The sequence below is a fragment of the Trachypithecus francoisi genome, unplaced genomic scaffold (genome assembly GCF_009764315.1).
Source record: "Trachypithecus francoisi isolate TF-2019V2 unplaced genomic scaffold, Tfra_2.0 Lachesis_group18, whole genome shotgun sequence".
Classification (NCBI taxonomy): domain Eukaryota; kingdom Metazoa; phylum Chordata; class Mammalia; order Primates; family Cercopithecidae; genus Trachypithecus; species Trachypithecus francoisi.
The window spans coordinates 23,646,760-23,668,638 of record NW_022681463.1 but is presented as its reverse complement, the minus strand read 5'-3'; the positions used below and the strand labels follow the sequence as shown (position 1 = coordinate 23,668,638).

The 21,879-nt window shown below is 36.5% G+C and overlaps 1 protein-coding gene across 1 annotated transcript in view; it reads left to right on the top strand.

The window, feature by feature from the left end:
• Positions 1–21,879, top strand: part of GPC5 (glypican 5) — a 1,526,087-nt gene that overhangs the window by 361,975 nt on the left and 1,142,233 nt on the right. Inside the window, exon 5 of the mRNA XM_033177434.1 lies at positions 13,436–13,561. Within this exon, the coding sequence (XP_033033325.1) occupies positions 13,436–13,561 (126 nt within the window). The remainder of the gene's footprint in view (positions 1–13,435; positions 13,562–21,879) is intronic.

Here is a 21,879-nt window from a genome sequence, read left to right as displayed (position 1 = left end):
TTGTCCCTTAAGTCACAAAGTTTATTGTTAAAATGTTAGCAGCCACAGAAAATATCTTATTGCCAAAGAGGGGAATATTCAAGATTTGACCTAAAATACTGAATCTCAAAATATGGGTACTCAATAATGATTGTGTGAATAGCATAGATTTAATATCATTAGATTTGAAAATTGAAAAATTGGTACCATGTTTCTTTAAACTAGTAGAATGAACAATTAATTGTATATTTTAATTAAAGTGACCAACAATTATAAGAGGTAGACACTGTATCACATCTCTTTTGGGATAGAAGACCAATTTCCCTAGTATTATCTGACTGGTTTTAAATCTTGAATACTTGGTCATGTGTTTATTTTCACTAATGGGTTGAAGTCCTTGTTTAAAGTCCTTTTTAATGGAGAACAGAGGTAGTGTTTTTTAAGGCACATTTTTACAACAGGGGGAAACGATGTTAGAACTAATTTTGAAAACCTAGTTTTGACAACAGGTTTAAATCACTCTTTTTTGAGGAGGATGCTTTCAGAAAGGGTGTTTTTCATGGGGACATTAAGTAGTAATGTGTTGGGTTTGGAAGGTCTTTGAAAAGTGAGGAATAGAGGCATCTATCCTAATTGCATAGATGGCTATGAACTTTCAGCTCAAGGCTAGAATCAAATTGCAGGGAGTGCTAAACATGAAACACCTGTTTGCAAAGAATTCTCTGCAAAGGGTCTCTAAGGAAATCAGCCCATTTTCTGAGCTCCTTTCCATCTCTTTCCTGTTACTTTCCCTGTTGCTCCCCAACCTACCAACCCTTTAGTTTTGTTTTGAAATCACAGTAAATCCTCTAATAAAGGGGAATCATGTCATGTGTGGGAGATGACTTCCTATGTGGAGGGGAAAACCTGGAATCACTTAGGGAAAAAAAAAAATCCTCCTCTTTGAGAAAGGTGCCGATCTTTAGGTCACAGTTTCCATAATGAGCAATGAGTTCAGGTGGGGTTCAGAGAGCAGACTTAACGACTTGCTCTTTTGGAAAAATTATTCTTTTTCTTTTGAATCAAATATGAATGCCGTGCTTGAAACACATTTTCATTTGTGATAAATGTGCCATATATTGCATTGCTTCCCAGTGATGTGTTCACCCTCTCTTCCCAGAATGGGTCAAGAAATGAGACTTCCATTCTCCATCTGACTATACAAGTTTAATTATTTTCAAGCATTTGCAATGAGAGTGGTATTTGCCCTTTCTATTCTATTAGAATAGAAATCTATTTTTTTGTATTCTAAAGACTTCTGTAAATATTTTGTCAAATAGAATGAGTTAGGTGAGAATAACGTTAAATGATTAAATATAGATTCAGAACAGCAAGAGAAAAGAGTTCTTATCTAGAAACATGTAATTATATATTTCCTCTGCTGAGCAGGAGACTGACATTTTAAGCGTCTACTGTTTGACAGCTGTGGTCAGACATCTCTACAGGGTTAAGCCTGCTCATTAGTGCCACATTAACCTTCACTTTGCCTCAGGCCATTAACTAGCAAACTGCACATTTGACCTTTGTTCTACAGATATTTTCAAACAGTGTGCTAGGCATTGCTTTTAATTTGGATTCTGTATTATGTGTGGACTGACTTTAGGGGTAAGAAAAAAAACCAATATATGTCATTAAGTAGAGAAACATGCGGTCTGAGACATTCCAGAAAGAAAATCTCCATTTGAAAATAAGATTCTTGATTTGCATTTCTCTGATGGCCAGTGATGACGAGCATTTTTTCATGTGTCTGTTGGCTGTATGCATGTCTTCTTTTGAGAAATGTCTGTTCATATCCTTTGCCCACTTTTTGATGGGGTTGTTTGTTTTTTTCTTGTAAATTTATTTGAGTTCTTTGTAGATTCTGGATATTAGCCCTTTGTCAGATGAGTAGATTGCAAAAATTTTCTCCCATTCTGTAGGTTGCCTGTTCACTCTGATGATAGTTTCTTTTGCTGTGCAGAAGCTCTTTAGTTTAATTAGATCCCATTTGTCAATTTTGGCTTTTGCTGCCGTTGTTTTTGGTGTTTTAGACATGAAGTCCTTGCCCATGCCTATGTCCTGAATGTCCTAGGTTTTCTTCTAGGGTTTTTATGGTATTAGGTCTAACATTTAAGTCTCTAATCCATCTTGAATTAATTTTCGTATAAGGAGTAAGGAAAGGATCCAGTTTCAGCTTTCTACTTATGGCTAGCCAATTTTCCCAGCACCCTTTATTAAATAGGGAATCCTTTCCCCATTTCTTGTTTTTCTCAGGTTTGTCAAAGATCAGATGGCTATAGATGTGTGGTATTATTTCTGAGGGCTCTGTTCTGTTCCATTGGTCTATATCTCTGTTTTGGTACCAGTACCATGCTGTTTTGGTTACTGTAGCCTTGTAGTATAGTTTGAAGTCAGGTAGCGTGATCCCTCTAGCTTTGTTCTTTTGACTTAGGATTGTCTTGACAATGCGGGCTCTTTTTTGGTTCCATGTGAACTTTAAAGCAGTTTTTTCCAATTCTGTGAAGAAAGTCATTGGTAGCTTGATGGGGATGGCATTTCACACCAGTTAGAATAGCAATCATTAAGAAATCAGGAAACAACAGGTGCTGGAGAGGATATGAAGAAATAGGAACACTTTTACACTGTTGGTGGGATTGTAAACTAGTTCAACCATTGTGGAAAACAGTATGGCGATTCCTCAAGGATCTAGAACTAGAAATACCATATGACCCAGCCATCCCATTACTGGGTATATACCCAAAGGAATGTAAATCTGGCTGCTAAAAGACACATGTACAAGTATGTTTCTTGTGGCACTATTCACAATAGCAAAGACTTGGAATCAACCCAAATGTCCATCAGTGACAGACTGGATTAAGAAATCTGTCATGGCACATATACACCATGGAATACTATGCAGCCATAAAAAAAGATGAGTTTGTGTCCTTTGTAGGGCCATGGATGCAGCTGGAAACCATCATTCTCAGCAAACTATTGCAAGAACAGAAAACCAAATACCGCATGTTCTCACTCATAGGTGGGAATTGAACAATGAGATCACTTGGACTCGGGAAGGGGAACATCACACCCCGGGGCCTATTATGGGGAGGGGGGAGGGGGGAGGGGGGAGGGATTGCACTGGGAGTTATACCTGATGTAAATGATGAGTTGATGGGTACTGACGAGTTGATGTGTGCAGCACACCAACATGGCACAGGTATACATATGTAACAAACCTGCACGTTATGCACGTGTACCCTAGAACTTAAAGCATAATAATAAAAAAAAATAATAATAAGATTCTTCTTGGATACTTTTCTAGATAATTAGCTTTGGTCAAAATTAGAAGTAGTCTCTTCTGTGCTGGATTCAATGGAATAAAATATATAATACATATATTATAAATATGTGACAATTTATAAATGTTTAAAATGAAACAAGTTCCTATGAGATGAGGACGTAGGATTGAGAGGTGTGCCTTTTGAACACAGTTTTGTTTCTAGCAAGGTCTGATTAAATGAAATGCAAGGTCAAATGTAGATTAGAGCCATAGGCCTTAAGGCAAACAGCTTCCTAAAAGATCAACAAAGTTTGAAACTCTGCCAGCCTTATAAATTAAAATGTAAATTTGCTTAGTGAAATATTTTCAAAAGACTATGCTAATATTGCTATATCCAGTTTATGGTATATTATATAGTTAATTAAAAATAAGACTCTATTTATGAACCTGAAAGGGGTTCATCATATACTATCATGTGAGAAAGATTCCATTTCATATATGTGTATAGCTTGGTACAGATTTTGCGAAACCAAAGCATCTCTATATCCCTCTCTATCTTTCTATGTTGGTCTGTCTGTCTATCTGTCTGTCTTTAGTTGCTTGTTAGTTTGCACGTAGCAAAAGCTGAAGAATAAAATAAACACCAAGCTGTTATATTGGTTACCTCAGGTGGGAGGGTTGGAAAGACTATGGAAGGACAGAAATTAACTGGTTAGTCATGCACCTTTTTATTATTTTACACCTTACTAAAAGATATATTACTTTTATAATTAAACATGAATAAAGTCAACTACAATAGTATAGCCAGTTGGAAGTGTTACTCAATTTAATAGTAGTAACTGGCATTCCTTTGTCAACAGATTCAGAAACGACTACTTTAGGGTGGGTTGCATTCCCCTTTATTTGTATTTTTTGCCATGTGATATATCAGGAGACCTTTCTGGCACTGTTGGCCTCAAGGGCATGGGAAACAATGAAGCAATAACTATGCTAGTCCATGTTTCTCCCCTGCCTTCAGTAAGCTCAGGGCAAACAAGGCTGCAGGCTATGAATGAGCAATTGTGCTACAGCCTTCTTCTACTTTACTGTGCTAGCACAGTGTACAAAGCTGGGCATTAGCCAGTGATTAGAATTTACCCCACTGCCTGCTTCCTGCTTCAAACAATTTAGACTGGTCAAAACGTATAGGTAACTCCTGTCTGAACATATTACATTCTCAGGGTAGTTTTTTGTCAAGAAGAAGCAATGTATCTGGTTTTTTTTTTTTTTTTTTTTTTTTTCTAATCTAACAATCTACTAATGAGTGTGTTTTTAAAATGTGATAATTTCCATAAATGTTTGGAAACAGGTGGAAATACTCTTCTATCTAAAGATTCTAAAGATGCATTCAACTTTGATTAATCAAATATCCACTGGCAGCCAGTTATATGAGATTTTCAGTTAATTAATGAAATAAGATATTGACGTCTGTATCAACTAAATGCATAACTGATAACTTAGTGACTTTTCATGAGTCTTTTTATGTCTCTCATTTTCACTTTTGTTATTTATAAGAGGGTTGGACTGCGTCACTGGTTCTCAAACCTGGCTGCACCTTAGGATCCTTTAGGAAGCTTGCAGGAAACCCAAATGCTCAGTTCTCATCCCGGACCAATAAATCTGATTGTTTGAGGGAGAACTCCAGGTGTACAGTTTAAAATGTGTCCTTGGTAATGACAATGTATAGATAGGACAGAGAGCTGTTGGAACAGATGATCTCTAAGTTCCTTCTATCTCTGTCTTCATAACGCAGCATATCTGTGATGTATTAATTATGATAGCTATCTTACACAGCAGTGCAACTAAATATTAATGTGTCACTACATATTAATTTTAACATTACATATAAATAGGAGCTGTCTTGAGCTTCTTTAGTAGAGTTTGGCCCAGTTGTTGTACTACCTTAGAGATTCTTTCTATTTTTTTAATGCAACACACCAGAAAGGTCTCTCTGATATTTTGCCAGAATCTAGAAATAGGTCCCCTAATTTAAAGTTTCCTGATTTAAAGTTTCCCAAGCCACCTGTGCACTTAAAGAACTTTAAATTATCACTAGCATTGTGTAAAACATATTTCTTGTAGGAGCTTCTAATTCTAGAAGTTGTTAAAAACTAAGACTTCATCTGGTGCTAATTCAAAAAGAATTTGTTAAGTGCCTGTTGGATACCAAGCTATGGTCCAAATCCTGAGAACATGAGGAAGACATGACTTTTGTCTTTAGGGAACACATTCACTAACTGGGAAGGTAGATTGGCATACAAGAGAATTATAATACTAGAGAACAAGGGCTATAATACAACCATAGACAGGTGCTAGATGAGAAATGAGGATGAACCCATTGCTATACCAGTTGGTCAGGGAAGGAGTTGGAGAGGAGGTGAGGTTTAAGCAGGATCTTGAAGGATGGATAGAAAGTTGAGAGTAAAGTAGAAGAGAAGACAGTTCTGGGTGGAGGAAACTGGATGTGCTAAGCCTGGAATCTTGTTCAGTAAATATTGAGTTGTGTTATGCAATGTGTGTATAGGTGTGTGGGCTTTGGCTGGTGTATGTGAATAGAGAGAAGGGGGACTGTCATGGGATGAGGTTTAGGGTAAAGGGTCAAGAGCTCTTATGCCATGGCAAGACATTTTATTGTTTCTTATTTTTTAAATTTTTAATAGATATAGTGGGTGAAAGTGCAGTTGTATTACATGGATATGTTGTGTAGCCGTGAAGTCTGGGCTTTTCGCATAACCATCATCAAATAATGCACATTGTAACCATTTTGCATACCTCACCCCACTTCCACCTCCCACCTTCCTGAGTCTCCAGTGTCTATTATTCCACTCTCTAAGTCCATGAGTACCCATTGTTTAGCTCCCACTTGTGAGAACATGTGATATTTGACTGTTTCTGATTAATTTCACTTAACATAATGTCCTCCAGTTCCATCAGTGTTGCTGTAAAAGACATGATTTCATTCATTTTTATGGCTGAGTAGTATTCCAGTGTGTATAATATATACGACATTTTATCTAGTCTCCTATTGATGGACACTTAGGTTGATTCCATGTCTTTGTTTTTGTGAGTAGTGCTGCGATAAGCATGTGAGTACAGGTCTCTTTTTGATATAATGATTTATTTTCCTTTGGGTGAATACCAAATAGTGGAATTGCTGGGATAGTGGAATTTCCAAATAACAAATAGTTGAATTTCTTTGGGGAAATACCCAATAATGGGATTGCTGGATCAAATAGTAGTTCTATTTTTAGTTCTTTCAGAAATCTCCATACCATTTTCTATAGAGGTTGATTTAATTTATATTTCTACCAACAGTGTATAAGTGTTCCCTTTTCTCCACATCTTTGCCAGCATCTGTTATTGTTTGACTTTTTAATAAAGACATTTTGTATGAATGAGTTAGTGTTTTAAAAGCAGGGAAGTGGTATTTTTTGGAGACAGAGTCTTGCTGCTCTGTTGCCCAGGCTGGAGTGCAGTGGCACAATCTCAGCTCACTACAACCTCTGCCTCCTGGGTTCAAGCAATTCTCCTGCCTCAGCCTCCCGAGTAGCGGGGATCACAGGCATGCACCACCACACCCGGCTAATTTTTGTATTTTTAGTAGAAACGGGGTTTCACCATGTTGGCTAGGCTGATCTCAAACTCCTGACTTCAATTGATTCCGTCCACCTCGGTCTCCCAAAGTGCTGGGATTGCAGGAGTGACCCACCGTGCCTGGCCTGTATGGCTCATTTCTAATGATTCTGCATTCAACTTGGAAAATGGCAGCAAAGGGAACAAATGCTACACTGTTACAAGCCCAAATTAGAAATGATCCATTATTATTGGTCCAGACATGGAGACTTTGAATAAATATTCAGATGAGGAACATTTTTCTATTTTCTTTTAAATATGGTCAAATTGTTACTCTTAATAATTATATTTCATTTCTGTGTACTAGAGATAGTTCAAGCACGAGATGAGCAACTGACATATGAAACACAGTCCCTGAAGGATAATTCGATGGGACTGTTAACATCTCCCTGTGTTTATTATGATCCTAATTTTAATAGGAAATATTCTTATAACTGTAGAGAAATAATTGCACGGATGAAGTCACTCTCCCAGCAGCTTAAATTTATAATCTTTCTAATAAGATAATATTTTGTTCCTTGAAATATTTCATGTAAAACTGGAAATGTAGTCATGTATTAGCTTGAGCACTGAGCTGGCAACTGAGATGTGAATTCTGATAATAAGGCCACCATTAATTTGTTCTGTGGTAGCAGGTAAGTTTTTTTTTTGTGTGTGTGTGTGATGGAGTTTCGCTCTTGTTGCCCAGGCTGGAGTGCAGTGGCACGAACTTGGCTTACCACAACCTCCGCCTCCTGGGTTCAAGCAATTCTCCTGCCTCAGCCTCCTGAGTAGCTGGGATTACAGGCAGGTGCCACCATGTCCAGCTAATTTTGTATTTTTAGTAGAGATGGGGTTTCTCCATGCTGGTCAGGCTGGTCTCGAACTCCGGACCTCAGGTGATCCACCCACCTCGGCCTCCCAAATTGCTGGGATTACAGGTGTGAATCACTGCGCCTGGCCTGTAAGTCTTTTTGACCGGTTCACTATTCCTACTGGTGTTTCAATCCCCTCCTTTACCACCATCTCAATTATTTTTGTTTAATATACCTACTGGAGATCCCCAGTTCTGTTATCCCTACTTTCATCAGTGCAACTGCATTTTGCAACATTACTCTTAATTCCTGCCACCTAAACCCTGCCAAACACAGAACATAGTGTCCCAAAGTAGGATTTCCCGACTAAATTTCTGTCTTTACAAACCAAAATCCATCTTAATATTAATACAGACTTTCTTTCCTTATTTTAGCCTCAGAAAATTCAAAGCTAACCACTCTGTTTTCAGTAGCCCTTCCTCTCTCTCTTTTGCAGAATTTCTGATTAATGAATTATTAATTTTCTTTTCCTATCATTGTATCAACCGAGAGACTAAGTTATGATGCGATAGAAAACTACACCAACATACCATCGGTTTAGAACAATAACATTGTGTTTCTGTTTAGAACCTGTGCTATTTCAGATCAGCAGCCATTACTGCTTAAGTTGCCTGGGGTTTAGGATGTAGAATGACAGAGCAGCCTTCCTCTGAAACTTTGCCAGTCATCATGCCAGAGGGAAACGGAAGCTGGCAAAGCCTCGTTAGTTCTTAAAGCTTCAGCCTAGAAGGAGCATACATAAATTCTGCCTACATTTATTCGAACCCCAAACAAGTCCCATGACCAGAACCAACTTCCAAGCTCCTGTGTGCCCGGAAGGTAGATAATTAGAATATCCAGAAACAAGCTAATTACCACAAACCCTTATCTCCTTCTTTTTATACCCGAATATTTTCAACTGTCTTCCCCATTGAAATGAGCATACACACAAACAGATCTTTAATTTTTCTTTTTGGAATCTCTACTTATGGTTTCCCATGCTCTTTCTAATACTCATTGTATAGCAAATGTGAAGTTCGTTACTTTATGTCAAGTGCTTTAATTCCTATATGAGTTTGCTAGGGCTGTCATAACAAAATACCACAGACTGGGTGGCTTAAACAACACAAATGAATTTCCTCAATAGTTCTGGGCTTGAAAGGTTCAAGATAAAGGTGTCGGCAGGTTTGATTTCTGCAGAGGCTTCTCTCCTTGGCTTGCAGATGGCTGCCTTCACCCTGTGTTTTCATGTGGCCTTTTCTCTGTGCCTGTGTGTCCCCTGGTATCTCTTCCTCTTCTTATAAGGACACCAGTCATATTGGATTAGCACCTACCCATATGAACTCATTTAATTATAATTCTTTTTTTAATTTTTAAAATTTTATGTATGTATGTACGTATGCATGTATGTTTGCATGCATGCATGTATGTATAGACATTGTCTCACTATGTTGTCCAGGCTGGTCTTCACCTCCTAGGCTGAAGCAATCCTCCTGCTTCAGCCTCTCAAAGTGCTGGGATTAAAGGCATGAGCCACAACACCTGGCCCCTGATTATTTCTTTAAAGGCCCTGCCTCCAAATACAGTTAGGATTTCAACATATGAATGTTTTTGTGGTGGTGACAGGAGGTGATACAATTTAGTATATAATAATTATGGTCACTACATATGAAGGACACTTTCAGGATTTTATTTAACCCCTCAGAATGGCATTTTATACTGTGAAGAATATAACTTCAAATTCACTCATTCTTTAGTTTTCATAGTGCTTTAACTTTGAAGTTTTCTTCCTTCGCTCTTTCCACTTTCAGCTCTTTTTGGCTTTGTATTACTGCATATTCCTTTCCTGAAAGATTTTCTCCATGTCTATTATTTTAGTCACTACCTGTATGGGTGGTAGGTCTCACATCACATATCCAGTCCACTGAGTTCCAAGGCCACATCTCTAACAGCAATCTTCCATGATATGCATAGTTCTTGAACCAGTAGCATCAACATCACCTGAGTGCTGCTTTGAAGTGTACAGCCTTTTTTTTTTTGAGACAGCGTCTCGCTCTGTTGCCCAGGCTGGAGTGCAGTGGCACGATCTCTGCTCACTGCAAGCTCCGCCTCCCAAGTTCACACCATTCTCCTGCCTCAGCCTCCGCAAGTAGCTGGGACTACAGGCGCCCGCCACCACGCCTGGCTTATTTTTTGTATTTTTAGTGGAGATGGGGTTTCACTGTGTTAGCCAGGATGGTCTCGATCTCCTGACCTCGTGATCCGCCCATCTCGGCCTCCCAAAGTGCTGGGATTACAGGTCTGAGCCACCGCGCCAGGCAGAAGTGTACAGTCTTGAGCCCTGCCCTGGGACTACTGAATCTGAATCTGCATTTTGGGAAAATCCCCACGTGAGATTTATACCTAGTAAGTTTGAAAGTAGCATTCTGTTTGATTTCTCTATCTAGACATTCCAAAGAAATCTCAGACTGAACATGTTGAGAATGAAACCATGAATTCCTCAGTCTTCACTCATGTATTAATTTGATGACTATTTATTGGGGCTACTGTATGTAACACCACTGCTCTATGATTTATGGCAGTGAACAAAACAAACAACAAAATTTCTGCCTGCCTGAATATTTTATTCCAGACCATGGAGACAGTTAAGAAACAATAAGGCCTGATTAATCTGTATATTACATAAGTGGCTGGAAAGTGATGTGTGCCTTGGAAAGAGGAAAATATGGAGCGAGATAAGGATGATCATAAGTATAGTGTGGGATCCTGAGAAGGTGAGATTTCCCTTCCTTTATTTCTTATCTCAGCGAATGACATGACCATCCCTCGCAAGAGCAGGGGGAAAACACAATTAGAAATTGTGTGTGTTATCTTAACATTCTTCCTTTAGCCTGTCAATTCTGGGTTCCTAATGTCTTTCAAATCTTTCACTTGTTTTTCTGTTCACTGACAGGCTCTTTCTCACATCCTCAGGGTTTCTCCTGCTCAGGTGATAGCCACCTAAGTGACCTCACTGCTTTCTACTCCCAAACTGCTGCCATGATGATGATGACACCTGCTTGCTGGAAAACTTAATGGTTCCAACTTCCTTTTGAATAAAACAGAAACATCTTAGGATGAGCAATAAGACTGATGATAAAATCATTTCTTCATACCATTTCACCATAGTTCATTCCCATAAGCACAGTCCCCACTAATGAAACCGCATAGTACCTGTATTTTCTTTCCTCTTACCCTTACTCATCCTGACTTTTTCTTTGGTTTGCTTGTTTGTTTTGCATGGAGCACTGAAATATTACCTTGTTTTGTAAATATCTGCTGATTCGTCTGTGCACTAAAATTTGGCTCTATTAACATTGTCTTATCGTTGTAGGTTTTCCCCAAAATGTGTGTTCTTAGAAGGCAGGGGCTTTCTTGCTTACCTCAGTGCCAATACAAAACTTAGCACTCAATAGTGTTTCTTACTTTTTGACTAATAATTTATAAATGATGGTTCATAGAATGACTGGAAATCTTCTAGGATACAATCCTTTCAGAATAAATATAGGCAATGGTATGACGGTGTGTTTGGGAAACAGAAAGCACCTCACTTTTGTGGGACCCTAAAGTATGGTTTGGGTTGTTGTTGAAATTGAGGTGAGAAGATACCTTGCACATCTTTCCAAGAAACTTGGATAAAATGCTATAGAGAAGCTTTTGAAGGACTTTAAGTGAGTAACATAATCTCTGGAATATCAAATTTGAATTTTAGAAAGTGACTGTCATTGAGAATAGGAAGAGATTGGAGGGATGTAATCTTAGTGTAGTAAGTCCAGAGAAATATGATAAAGGCTTGGACTAAGGCAATGACAGTATAGTCGTGGGAAGGAGGACTGGAAAAGAAAGACGTAAAGCTTTCCCTATGAGGATCTATTGATTTTGAAGGGAGAAATGAACCTGGTGCTATCCACCAAGACTGCAGTAGGTGACTTAGGGTCCATAAAAATATATTCAGTTTTACATCATCAATTTAAAAGTCTCAACATTCCATCAATTTGGGCCTGATCTCTTCATTGCTAGAAGACTCTTTGATTCCAAACAAGTGATCATTTATAGTGAATACAATTTAGGACAGGAGTCACACATCCTGCCATTCATTAAACCCCAACTTTCTAAAAAAGAATTAGTCTGCCTCCTCAATTCCTTTTTAGTAGCTGCAACATATAAATTGGTATTTGTTCATGCATTCCAATTACCATAGTAGAGATATAGCCATCTTTGAGGGACTTATTTTCTGGCAAAGGAAATTGACTTAAAGTAGTAAATATGATTTAAATACTCACCAAATACTTATACTAAAAACTTCTGATTTTCTCTATGAGTTTTGATGTTACATATTTGAAAGTAACATTTATCTTTTTTACAAATCAACTCCAGCAATATTCACAAATAGTTCTTTAAAAACCAATACATTTGTGTCCAGCCTGGGCAGCATAGCAGGATATCATCTCTAAAACAAAACAAAACAAAAATAATAGGAGAGAACTAAAAATTAATGATCTTGAGTAACAGATGTGACAAAATGAGATTTAATTTTTTAAAAATTAGTTACTCCAGCTATAATTTAGAATCACCCTTGTTCTTTGATCTCATTTTTAAACAAATTATATTTTTAATTTTAATGAGGGATGACATTTCATAATTGCTATATTTTAACTGCTTATTCCATGAATTTCTAAAGTTGACTTTACTTCCAACATTTCCTTCTTTTGTCCCTTCCTTCTGGTCTAGAGAGCATCTCCTATGATCAGCCTAGGGCTTTTCATTTCTTTTTCCAAAGCAATTGTTTATGTCAAAATATCATAATGAAGGTCTTTAGGACTTGGCCTGTTGAAATATTAAAACTCAAGTTCTTGGTCCTCCAAAGCCTTGGTTTTAAAACTCAGAAGTTTTTGCTTTCTAAATTAAAACAAAACAAACATGCTCATTGTTGAATTTTTCCTCCCATAATTGATATGGGGAAGGAAAGTAGTGTGGGAGGAAAAAAATCTTAGTTAATATATTAAATATTATTCCTTCCAAAAACTTTTATTTCCATGCTTCTGAAATATCTTACAGGTCTGGGTTTTGGGTCATATTTAGTAAAGACTTTACTTTTTGTTCTTAGATACCAAGAAGACCCAGATAGGAAAATAACCTAGTACACTTTTCATCAGAAAGCAATCACTTGGCATGTTGTAAGTCTCTGACATTTTCCACAGGGAAAAGAAAAGTGTTAGTACTCTTATGGTGATGTAGATGACAGCAGGTAGTGAGGACTTTTAGGGAGGCTAAATGAAGTGATGTCTGTCTGTGTGCATCAGTATATACTATTCCCAACCTCTTGGATGTGCAGTTATACAAGATTCATCCCCAGTGAACCCTTTTATTCTAAGAATAAATTAAAATATTAACTTTTTTCTAAAAAAAGATAATGTATTTTCATCCTGGTGGTTAGAGAAGTATTTAAAATATTTGAAAACAAATAGAGAAAATTTAAAAAATTATATTCTAAACATTATGCATAGCAATATAAAATTATATCCTAAACATTATGTACAGCAATATATATCATTTTTGATGGCCTTTATTGTGGATGTTTAGTTTTAATTGTTTTCTTTCTTCTTTCATTTAGAGAATTTATCAACAGCCTTCGACTGTACAGGTCATTCTATGGAGGTCTAGCTGATCAGCTTTGTGCTAATGAATTAGCTGCTGCAGATGGACTTCCCTGCTGGAATGGAGAAGATATAGTAAAAAGGTATTTTATGTGGTCTGTGAAAACCTACTGGTTACATCAACCTTGCTTTCTTTTTCCAAATCTTAAGGGGATTAATTCAGTCTTAACTTTGTCACACAATTTATAGTCTACATTAAATACTCATCTTTAGTTTGTTAAAAAACAAAGAAAAGAACATCAAAACCTGATCCTTTTAGGTACCTTAAAGCCATAATAGCATTCTGTGGTATTTTGAAAGTCTTCTCTTTTATCTATCTATGACTTACCCAACAATCCTACTTTTGAATTAAACACCCTTTTTTTAATCCAGTCTGTCTGTTGTTTACCAAATATTGTATTTCTTTTTAGTTTAAATTCATGAGTATTAGAAAGTGAGGAAATTCAGTGAAATGTGAATTCCCATACAAATATTCATTGGTATATGGATATGTGTCCTAACAATGTGTCCATCCTGCAATGTTCTGATAGAAAGAAACAGAGCATGCAAGAAAGAGAGAGGCAGAGACTGAGAAAGAGAAAGAGAGAGAGAGACTATGTAATAGTGGGGGCACTTTTATATAGATAGATAGATAGATAGATAGATAGATAGATAGATAGATATAGATATATATATCTGTTAGAGGCATTTTTCATTTGTATGTTGTCAATTATTCTCAAACTTAGGAGTGAAATTCCATGTTTATTTTTTTTCCTCCCTGTCTAGAATTTCTTTGACAGTTTATTTTCCTTTATTTCCTATAACTGATTGTACTTTCGAGCAATCTCTTGAGCTTGAGAAAGTCATAAATTCTCCCTCTGTGGTCAATTAAACTGGTTGGGGAAAAGTGTCTTGATTTGCCAATACTGGTGGTTATTATAGAATGTGGGATGATGAGGTTTTGTGTTTGGATCTGAATCTGTTAAACTATAAAACAAATATATTTTTATTTATACATTTTGCTTTTTGGATTTGAATCCATTAAAAAGTATACTTTGGATTTGAGTCTGTTAACATATATTTTTGAGCAGTCTCCAAAATGAAAGACAGGGTGTTAAGCTTTCTGACAGATATGGTTTGGCTGTGTCCCCACCCAAGTCTCATCTTGAATTGTGGTTCCCATAATCCCAGGTGACCTGGGAGGGACCTGGTGGGAGATAATTTAATCATAGGGATGGTTTCCCCCATCCTGTTTTTGGGATAGTGAGTTAATTCTCTCGAGATCTGATGATTTTAGAAGGGGCTTCCCCCTTTGCTGTGCACATATACTTCTCTTTGCTGCTGCCATGTGAAGAAGGACATATTTGCTTCCCCTTATGCCATGATTGTAAGTTTCCTGAGGCCTCTCGGGAACTGTGAGTTCCTGAACTCATGCTGAACTATGAGTCGATTAAACTTCTTTCCTTTATAAATTAACCAGTCTTGGGTATTTCTTCATAGCACTATGAAAATGGACTAATACAATGACTTACAAATAAACCTACTCTATATGCAGATAGGTAGTTTAGTTACCACAAAAGTGATGAGTTCATTTAAAACGTTATTTAGCAAATTAACTTTGCTATGATAGACATATACTATAATCAGTTTTTAATAGAAATTTATATAACAAAACCATTTATATATTTCTGGGTGATCATTTTCATTATAGTTAAGAGCCACATTCCTGAAATATTAAATGATTATTTTATTAATATCCTGAATATCTGAATATCTCATACTTAGAGTTCATAGAAAAAAATATTGAAGACAAAAACTATTTAAATTTAAATAAAATAATTGGCTGATATGGTCAGTGCTCTTTTTTCATTATGTACCTTGGATGTTGCAATGTAAGAATTTTGCAAATATTTCTTTATTGCTTTTACTGAGAGAAGTGATAGCATTCTTGTACTTTGAGTTCTTAATGTATTCATGTCAGCATTTCTGCTTCTTAGATCCAGTAATTAAATTCTACTTTGACATAATATTTTTTCAAATTGTTCAAACTGCAATTGAACTTTTTGTATATTTCTACAAAGACTAATGAGAAACCCATAGTGATTAATAAAAAAATTATTATATAAATATATTTAATATACTACATTACATTATGTTGTATTATATTATCTGAATCTACATCCGCAAGAACCTTAGTTTGAATTTATCCCATTCCTCTCTTGACAAGTTGGTCTGGGCTTTGTGTAATGGGAAATACCGTTGGAGAAATCAATGATTTGGGGAAACCTTTTAGAGTGATAGCATTTTCAGCTGAAATAATCTATTTTATTCTACAGAATGTATTTTTAAAGACCTCATTCGTGGTTTATGAATTTAAAAAAGCACATAGTTAGCAAGGATTCTCCATGAAAACCATCCACATTTCTGATCAGCGAAGTGTGTGATTCTTAGTATTCTCATTTGCTTCCAGCTAATGCCTTCCCTTTCCTGTACCACCACGGACTCCTATTAGCCACTTCCAAGTGCATAGGGACTCCAGTCTCTTGTGAACAAGCTTCACTGTGCCTTCAACTCTCTTCAAATAATTCTTCCAGCCTCATCACCTTCATGGACATTTTCCCTTTCTTGAGCACATTTTTCTCTTCCATTTCTGTCTCATGGGTCCCCAACCTTTTCTTGTCCCCTTTGGTTCCCAGGGCCAGCAGATGAGCCTTACATACTCCTACCACCTCTAAGGCTACTTCCAAAATGAGCATCTTTCAGCCCTGATTATTCTGTGGCAGTGAAATGAGGGTTTCAGAAGCATTATTTAATTCCCCCAGTACTTCACTTTTAATTCCCCAAGTAAGCTGATTGGACTCTCTTTTTTCTATTTGATGATGAGAAAATTCGGTGTCCTTTGACTTAAAAAATTAACTAAAAATTTTAATTGTAGTCCTGACTCAGCCTTATTTTTTTCATTTTTAATGTTTATGTGTCACATAGCAGGTGTATATGGGGTACATGTGATATTTTGATACAGGCATGCAATATCTAATAATCACATCAGAGTAAATGAGGTACCCATCAACTCAAGCACTTATCATTCATTTCTTTGTGTTATAAACATTCCAGTTATACTTTCAGTTACTTTAAAATGTACAATAAATTATTGTTGACTATAGTCACCCTGTTGTGCTATCCAATACTAGATTTTATTCAGTCTGTCTAACTATATTTTTGTACCTATTAATTATCCCCATTACCCTCTTCCCACTACTCTTCCCAGCCTCTGGTAACCATCCTTCTACTCTCCATCTCCATGAATTCAATTGTTTTAATTTTTAGCTCCCACAAATGATTGAGAATATGTGAAGTTTATCTTTCTGTGCCTGGCTTATTTCACTCAACATAATGGCCTCCAGTTCCATCCCCTTGATGTAAATTTAGAATGAGATTTTTTTTTCTCAATGCCAACTCAATGGTAAAATATGAATATCCATTAATTCTTGTTGATTGATTATGGTATCATGAAATGTTACATAGCAGTTAAAGTGAGACACATTTATATCTGCTACTGTGGAATGATGTCAAATAATTAAACAAAATTAGCTAGAAACAGGATAGGGTATATTTTACTGGCAGATTTGAAAAAAATAAAGTAGATATTAATGTTGGTTCTGCATAGACTATTTCTGGAAAGTTACAAGAAAATTGTTAATATGCCTAAATTTAGGACAAAGTACTAGAGGATGGGGAGGTCTTTTTTTTTTTCATTTTGTATTGTACATACTTATTTTAAATGAAAACAGGTGTTAAAATGATACAAGAATTATGGGCCATTATTGTTTTTTATGTTTTACAATTCTCAAAAAAAGTAAAAATTCATGTTGTGAAAAGTGCTATTTATACATTTAATTTCTACTACTTGATTTTCCTAGTAATTTTGTGATATAATTTTGTCAAAGCATTAATACATATGCTTCAATACTGAATTGCTGAGTTTAGGAGAGTTTCTAAATAAAGTCAAGTCCTGATCACCGTTACAATCTTACATTATTAACCACTTTCTCCTTGAGAAAAAAAATGAAGTATAGCAGTGATCTGTGGTGAAAAGCTCTGAGCAATCCTCACATGTGAGATTCATTTCAGAGACCTGCAGTTAGTTCAGGTAAGTAATGCCATTCAGCTTTGAGGCAATGGACAGCAAGTGAATGTATACTACATTTGGGGATGATAGATTGTTTTCCTTTTTGATGGCAGGTTATAATACCCATCAGGTTCACTCTAGAGGAATTAAGCCAAACACATCAATAGGCTAAATTGGTGGCCAAGATGAAGTCTATTCTTCATTATAAGAGTGAAGCAATTATTTTGGCAAGATTTCTTCTCCTGCAGGCATTTTTAAGGAGATGATTGATATGATTATTTATGTGCACAGACATTCTGCTTCAAAGACTAGGAGAGCCATACAGACTATTTTAATGTCATGACAGTCCTGTAAAATTGTGTGAACTCAGCGATGTGCTGATCAAAAGAGGTGGAATTCCTTTGTTATTGTAGATGAAAATGTCTCAAATATGTGTAGTGTATAAAGAGTTTAATTTTTGAAACAAAATCTATTTAACTCAAATGATTTTGAAGACTATATTCATATCATGTAGTCTGCTGCAACACTGAGGTCAACAGTTCAAACAATTTCTGATTTAGGATGAAAATATTATTGAAATCCATGTAGTCTGTATCTCTTATAGTCTCTTTTATCTCCCCTTCCTGTCTCTTCATTGAGAAACAACATTGTTCTCTGAAAGGCATTTTAGTCTTTGTTCTCAGTTCTCTGTGATTACAAATTGATTGTTTGATGATTTGTTCTTTTCTTTCTGGGCATTGAAGTTCAGGTGACAGCTCCTTAATTACCAGGGCTTCCTTTTCCCTTTTGATTAACCGATAATCCTGTAACTGTCCCTCAGTCTCCAGGAATTGACCTTCACAATGACTCTTAAACTAGACAGTATCTATTAAGTACCTTTTTGAGGAAAACTCTCAAATCGCATTTTTCCTCTGCTTTTATACCACCTCAACAATCATCAACACAGAACTTCTGTGACCAAAAGTATGGGTTTTTTTTTTACCACATACCAAGCATCCAAAACCAGATGAGTGTCCTCCAAATCAATTCCAACACTATCTACCTGGAGATCCCATAGGCTGGGAGCTCAGTCCCCAAGACTGCTCTACCTTTCTGAGACCAGTTACAGGTCCCAACCTCCAGAACTTCTGACCTACTGGCTTCAAGTTGGGGTTTCTACAACCCCATCCTTGGATTCATTGAATCTGATGGAGCAGTTCATGGAATTCAGAGAAACACTTATGTTTACCAGTTTTTTATCAAGGATATTATAAAGAATACAGATGAACAGATGCCTAGGGCAAGCTATGGGGTAAGGGGTGAGGGGCGTCCGTGTCCTCTCCTTCCAAGAACTTCCCTCCAAGAACAGCTGCCCTCCAAGAACTTCTTTGTGTCAGCTATCCAGAAGTTCTTTCAACCTTATCCTCTTGAATTTTTATGGAGACATGATTAAATTTGCCATTGGCCGTTGGTGATCAACTTGACCTTCAGCCCCTCTTCCCTCCCTGGAGGTTGATGGATGGGGCTGAAAGTCCCAACCCTCTGATCATGCTTTTGTCTTTCTGAAGTGTCAGTCAAATTAGCATACAAAAAGCACTTTGGAGATTCCAATGATTTTCACATATGCCAAGAAACGGGGAAGAAGACCAAATTATATATTTTGTAATATCGTAGCACCCTGGTAAAATTAATATGCCACATTATTTCTACTTCATCTTGATTAAGTTAATGTTCCTGAATGCTTCTTTCATAACCCAGTTTTCTCTTTTCTAGCTGTTATGATAAGCTGACCCTTTTTCTCAACTGGTTGTGCGTGAGTTTTTAAAATCAGATAAAATAGAAAACTTTATAAATCTCTGAGAGTTTGTACTCTACCAATTTTCACTTTTCTTTCCACCCAGGCAATGACAGTTTTTCTGACCATAATTTTGTTACCCTCATTTTTTTTTTCTTTTACCCATTATCTAGCCGGAAAGCCACTTCAATTTCAATCTTTCGTTTTTCTTCCTGACCTTACAGCATTCAATTATGTTTCCTATTTAACATCTGTCCTAGTTTCCAAAAGTTTTAAACTTCATTTTAAAAACAATCAGTTCTCAGGATTGTCTGAATTTCTGAATTTTATTAATGTAACAACTGGTTGCTTCTCCTATGTTTGTTGTACAAAGGAAGAATGTTCTTTATGACTTAAACACCAGTTTGTTTTCTATTTCTTTTTTTGTTTTCCCCCTCTGGCAAATTCTACCTATCCAATCAGTTTCTCATATCCTTAATCTATACCTTCCTGATAATTATCATTATCATACCTATAGGCTATCATATTTGGTTCAGAATTGGAGGTTGCTTAAAAAGTGTGATTTGAAGACTTCTTCCTCACTTCAGCAGTCTACCATGGAGCTTGAAATACCCACAATTAACTGAATAATTTTCAATTAAATCATTTTCTCCATGCAACTGTATATTCAGTTTTGCCAAACTCTCACTTTCGTCTTCAATCTTAGGGGGATGAAACCCCTCATTTGTGTTTCATTTTAACCCCTAAATGCACTGTGACACCTATAATACTTTTTTTTTTTTTGCATTTATATGTCACACATCTTCTTTCTTTTTCTCTATTGCAGTTTCTTTTGGAATAGAGCTCCTGTATTATCTGAGAGTCTAAGATTATTAATATCATTGAACATCAATGAGTAGTTCTTTGAAGATAACAAGACTCTGAGGGAATGGCATTTTTATAAGCATTAGTGAGAACTAAGAGATTTAGGACTTTGGACTTGGTGATAATGCTCTGATGGGGAATATGTGGGTCCAAAGTGAAGTTGATGCCTGAAAGGAAGATTAGAAGAAGGGAGATGAATCATACAAGTTACAATCTATGCTGACTCTGGATGCGGAGTTTTTTTTTTTTTTTTTTTTTTCCCGGACAACTTTAAGACCATGTACATCTCATGGTATGCACTTTCATGGACAGTTTTGTGAAATGGAAATCTAAAGAACTCCATGAATCTAAAATGTTTTGGGTTAGAGACATGTTGGGTGGGATTGTTCCTATCAAAAAGATGAGGCACTGGAATGAGGGGTAGATCCACGTGCAAAGACCTGCCCAAGGTCAAAAGTCTGAGTTTGCAATCTTCAGTAAGGGAAGAACTGAAACATTTCTGCTCATTTGTGACAAAAATAAAAAGTGCAGTTTCAGATGTAAGGGACTACAGAATTCATCACATTGCAGAATACACACTCTAGGTTCAATTAGACAAGTATAGGTATGGCTGATGGTTTGAAATCAACATAAAATAAATTTGCAGGATGCTTGGCTGTGTAATATCCCTATGCCACATTCAGACTCTCCCTGCCTTCCATTTTCCTTTTAGGTAATTTTTATTTCAGTGATAATCCCTAAGTAGTTATCTCATGGTTTGGGTCTATAACAAATATAGTCGCCCCTTTGTATCCATGAGGAATTGTATCCAGGACCTCTCTCAAATACCAGAACTCAAGGATGCTCAAGTCCCAGATATCAAATGGGATAGTATTTGCATATAACCTATGCGTCTCCTCCTGTGTACTTTAAATCTCTAGACTAAATATAGTACCAAATACAATGTAAATTCTATGTAAACAGTTATTATACTGGTTTTTACAACTTGATATTGTTTTTTATTTTTGTTTTTTTTTCTTCAAATATTTTTGATTTGCAGTTGGTTGAATCCTTGAACACAGTTGAATCCTTGATGTGGAACTGGTGGATACAGAGGACCAACTGTAATACAGGAGATGTTTGCAAGGACATGCACATTTTATTAACTTGGCTCCAAGTCCTGACATTCCTAACTACTGTTAAAGCCTAGGAAAATATTCGTCATTCTCAGGTCGATATACACATTTTGGTCTTTTCTAAAAATGCTGTATGAATGCAGCAGCAATTTCATGCTATCTCATCTTCTGAGCTGAGACAGTTCTTCTGTATCTCTCTTTAATGACTTATTGGCTTGGTAATCAGCTGTCTCTGGTGAAGGTGTGTAATCATTACATTCAGAGAGCCAGACTCAGAAAGGTCTGAGTAGAAACATTAAATCCTCTAGGAATGCCATTTTTACCTTGTCACCAGAATAAAATCATGGCCAGCTGTCAGAACTTTTTTGGTCACTATTAATGCCTGAAGGATCTTTCATTATGGATTAGTTCCATAAACAGTGTAAATTTGGTAATGAAAATGTCTAGTCCAACCTAATAATCAAACGTGTGAAATTCACTTACTCTTTGTTTTTCCCCTCCTCCAGTTAGTTTCTGCTTCAGTCTAAGAGTCCCTAGTGG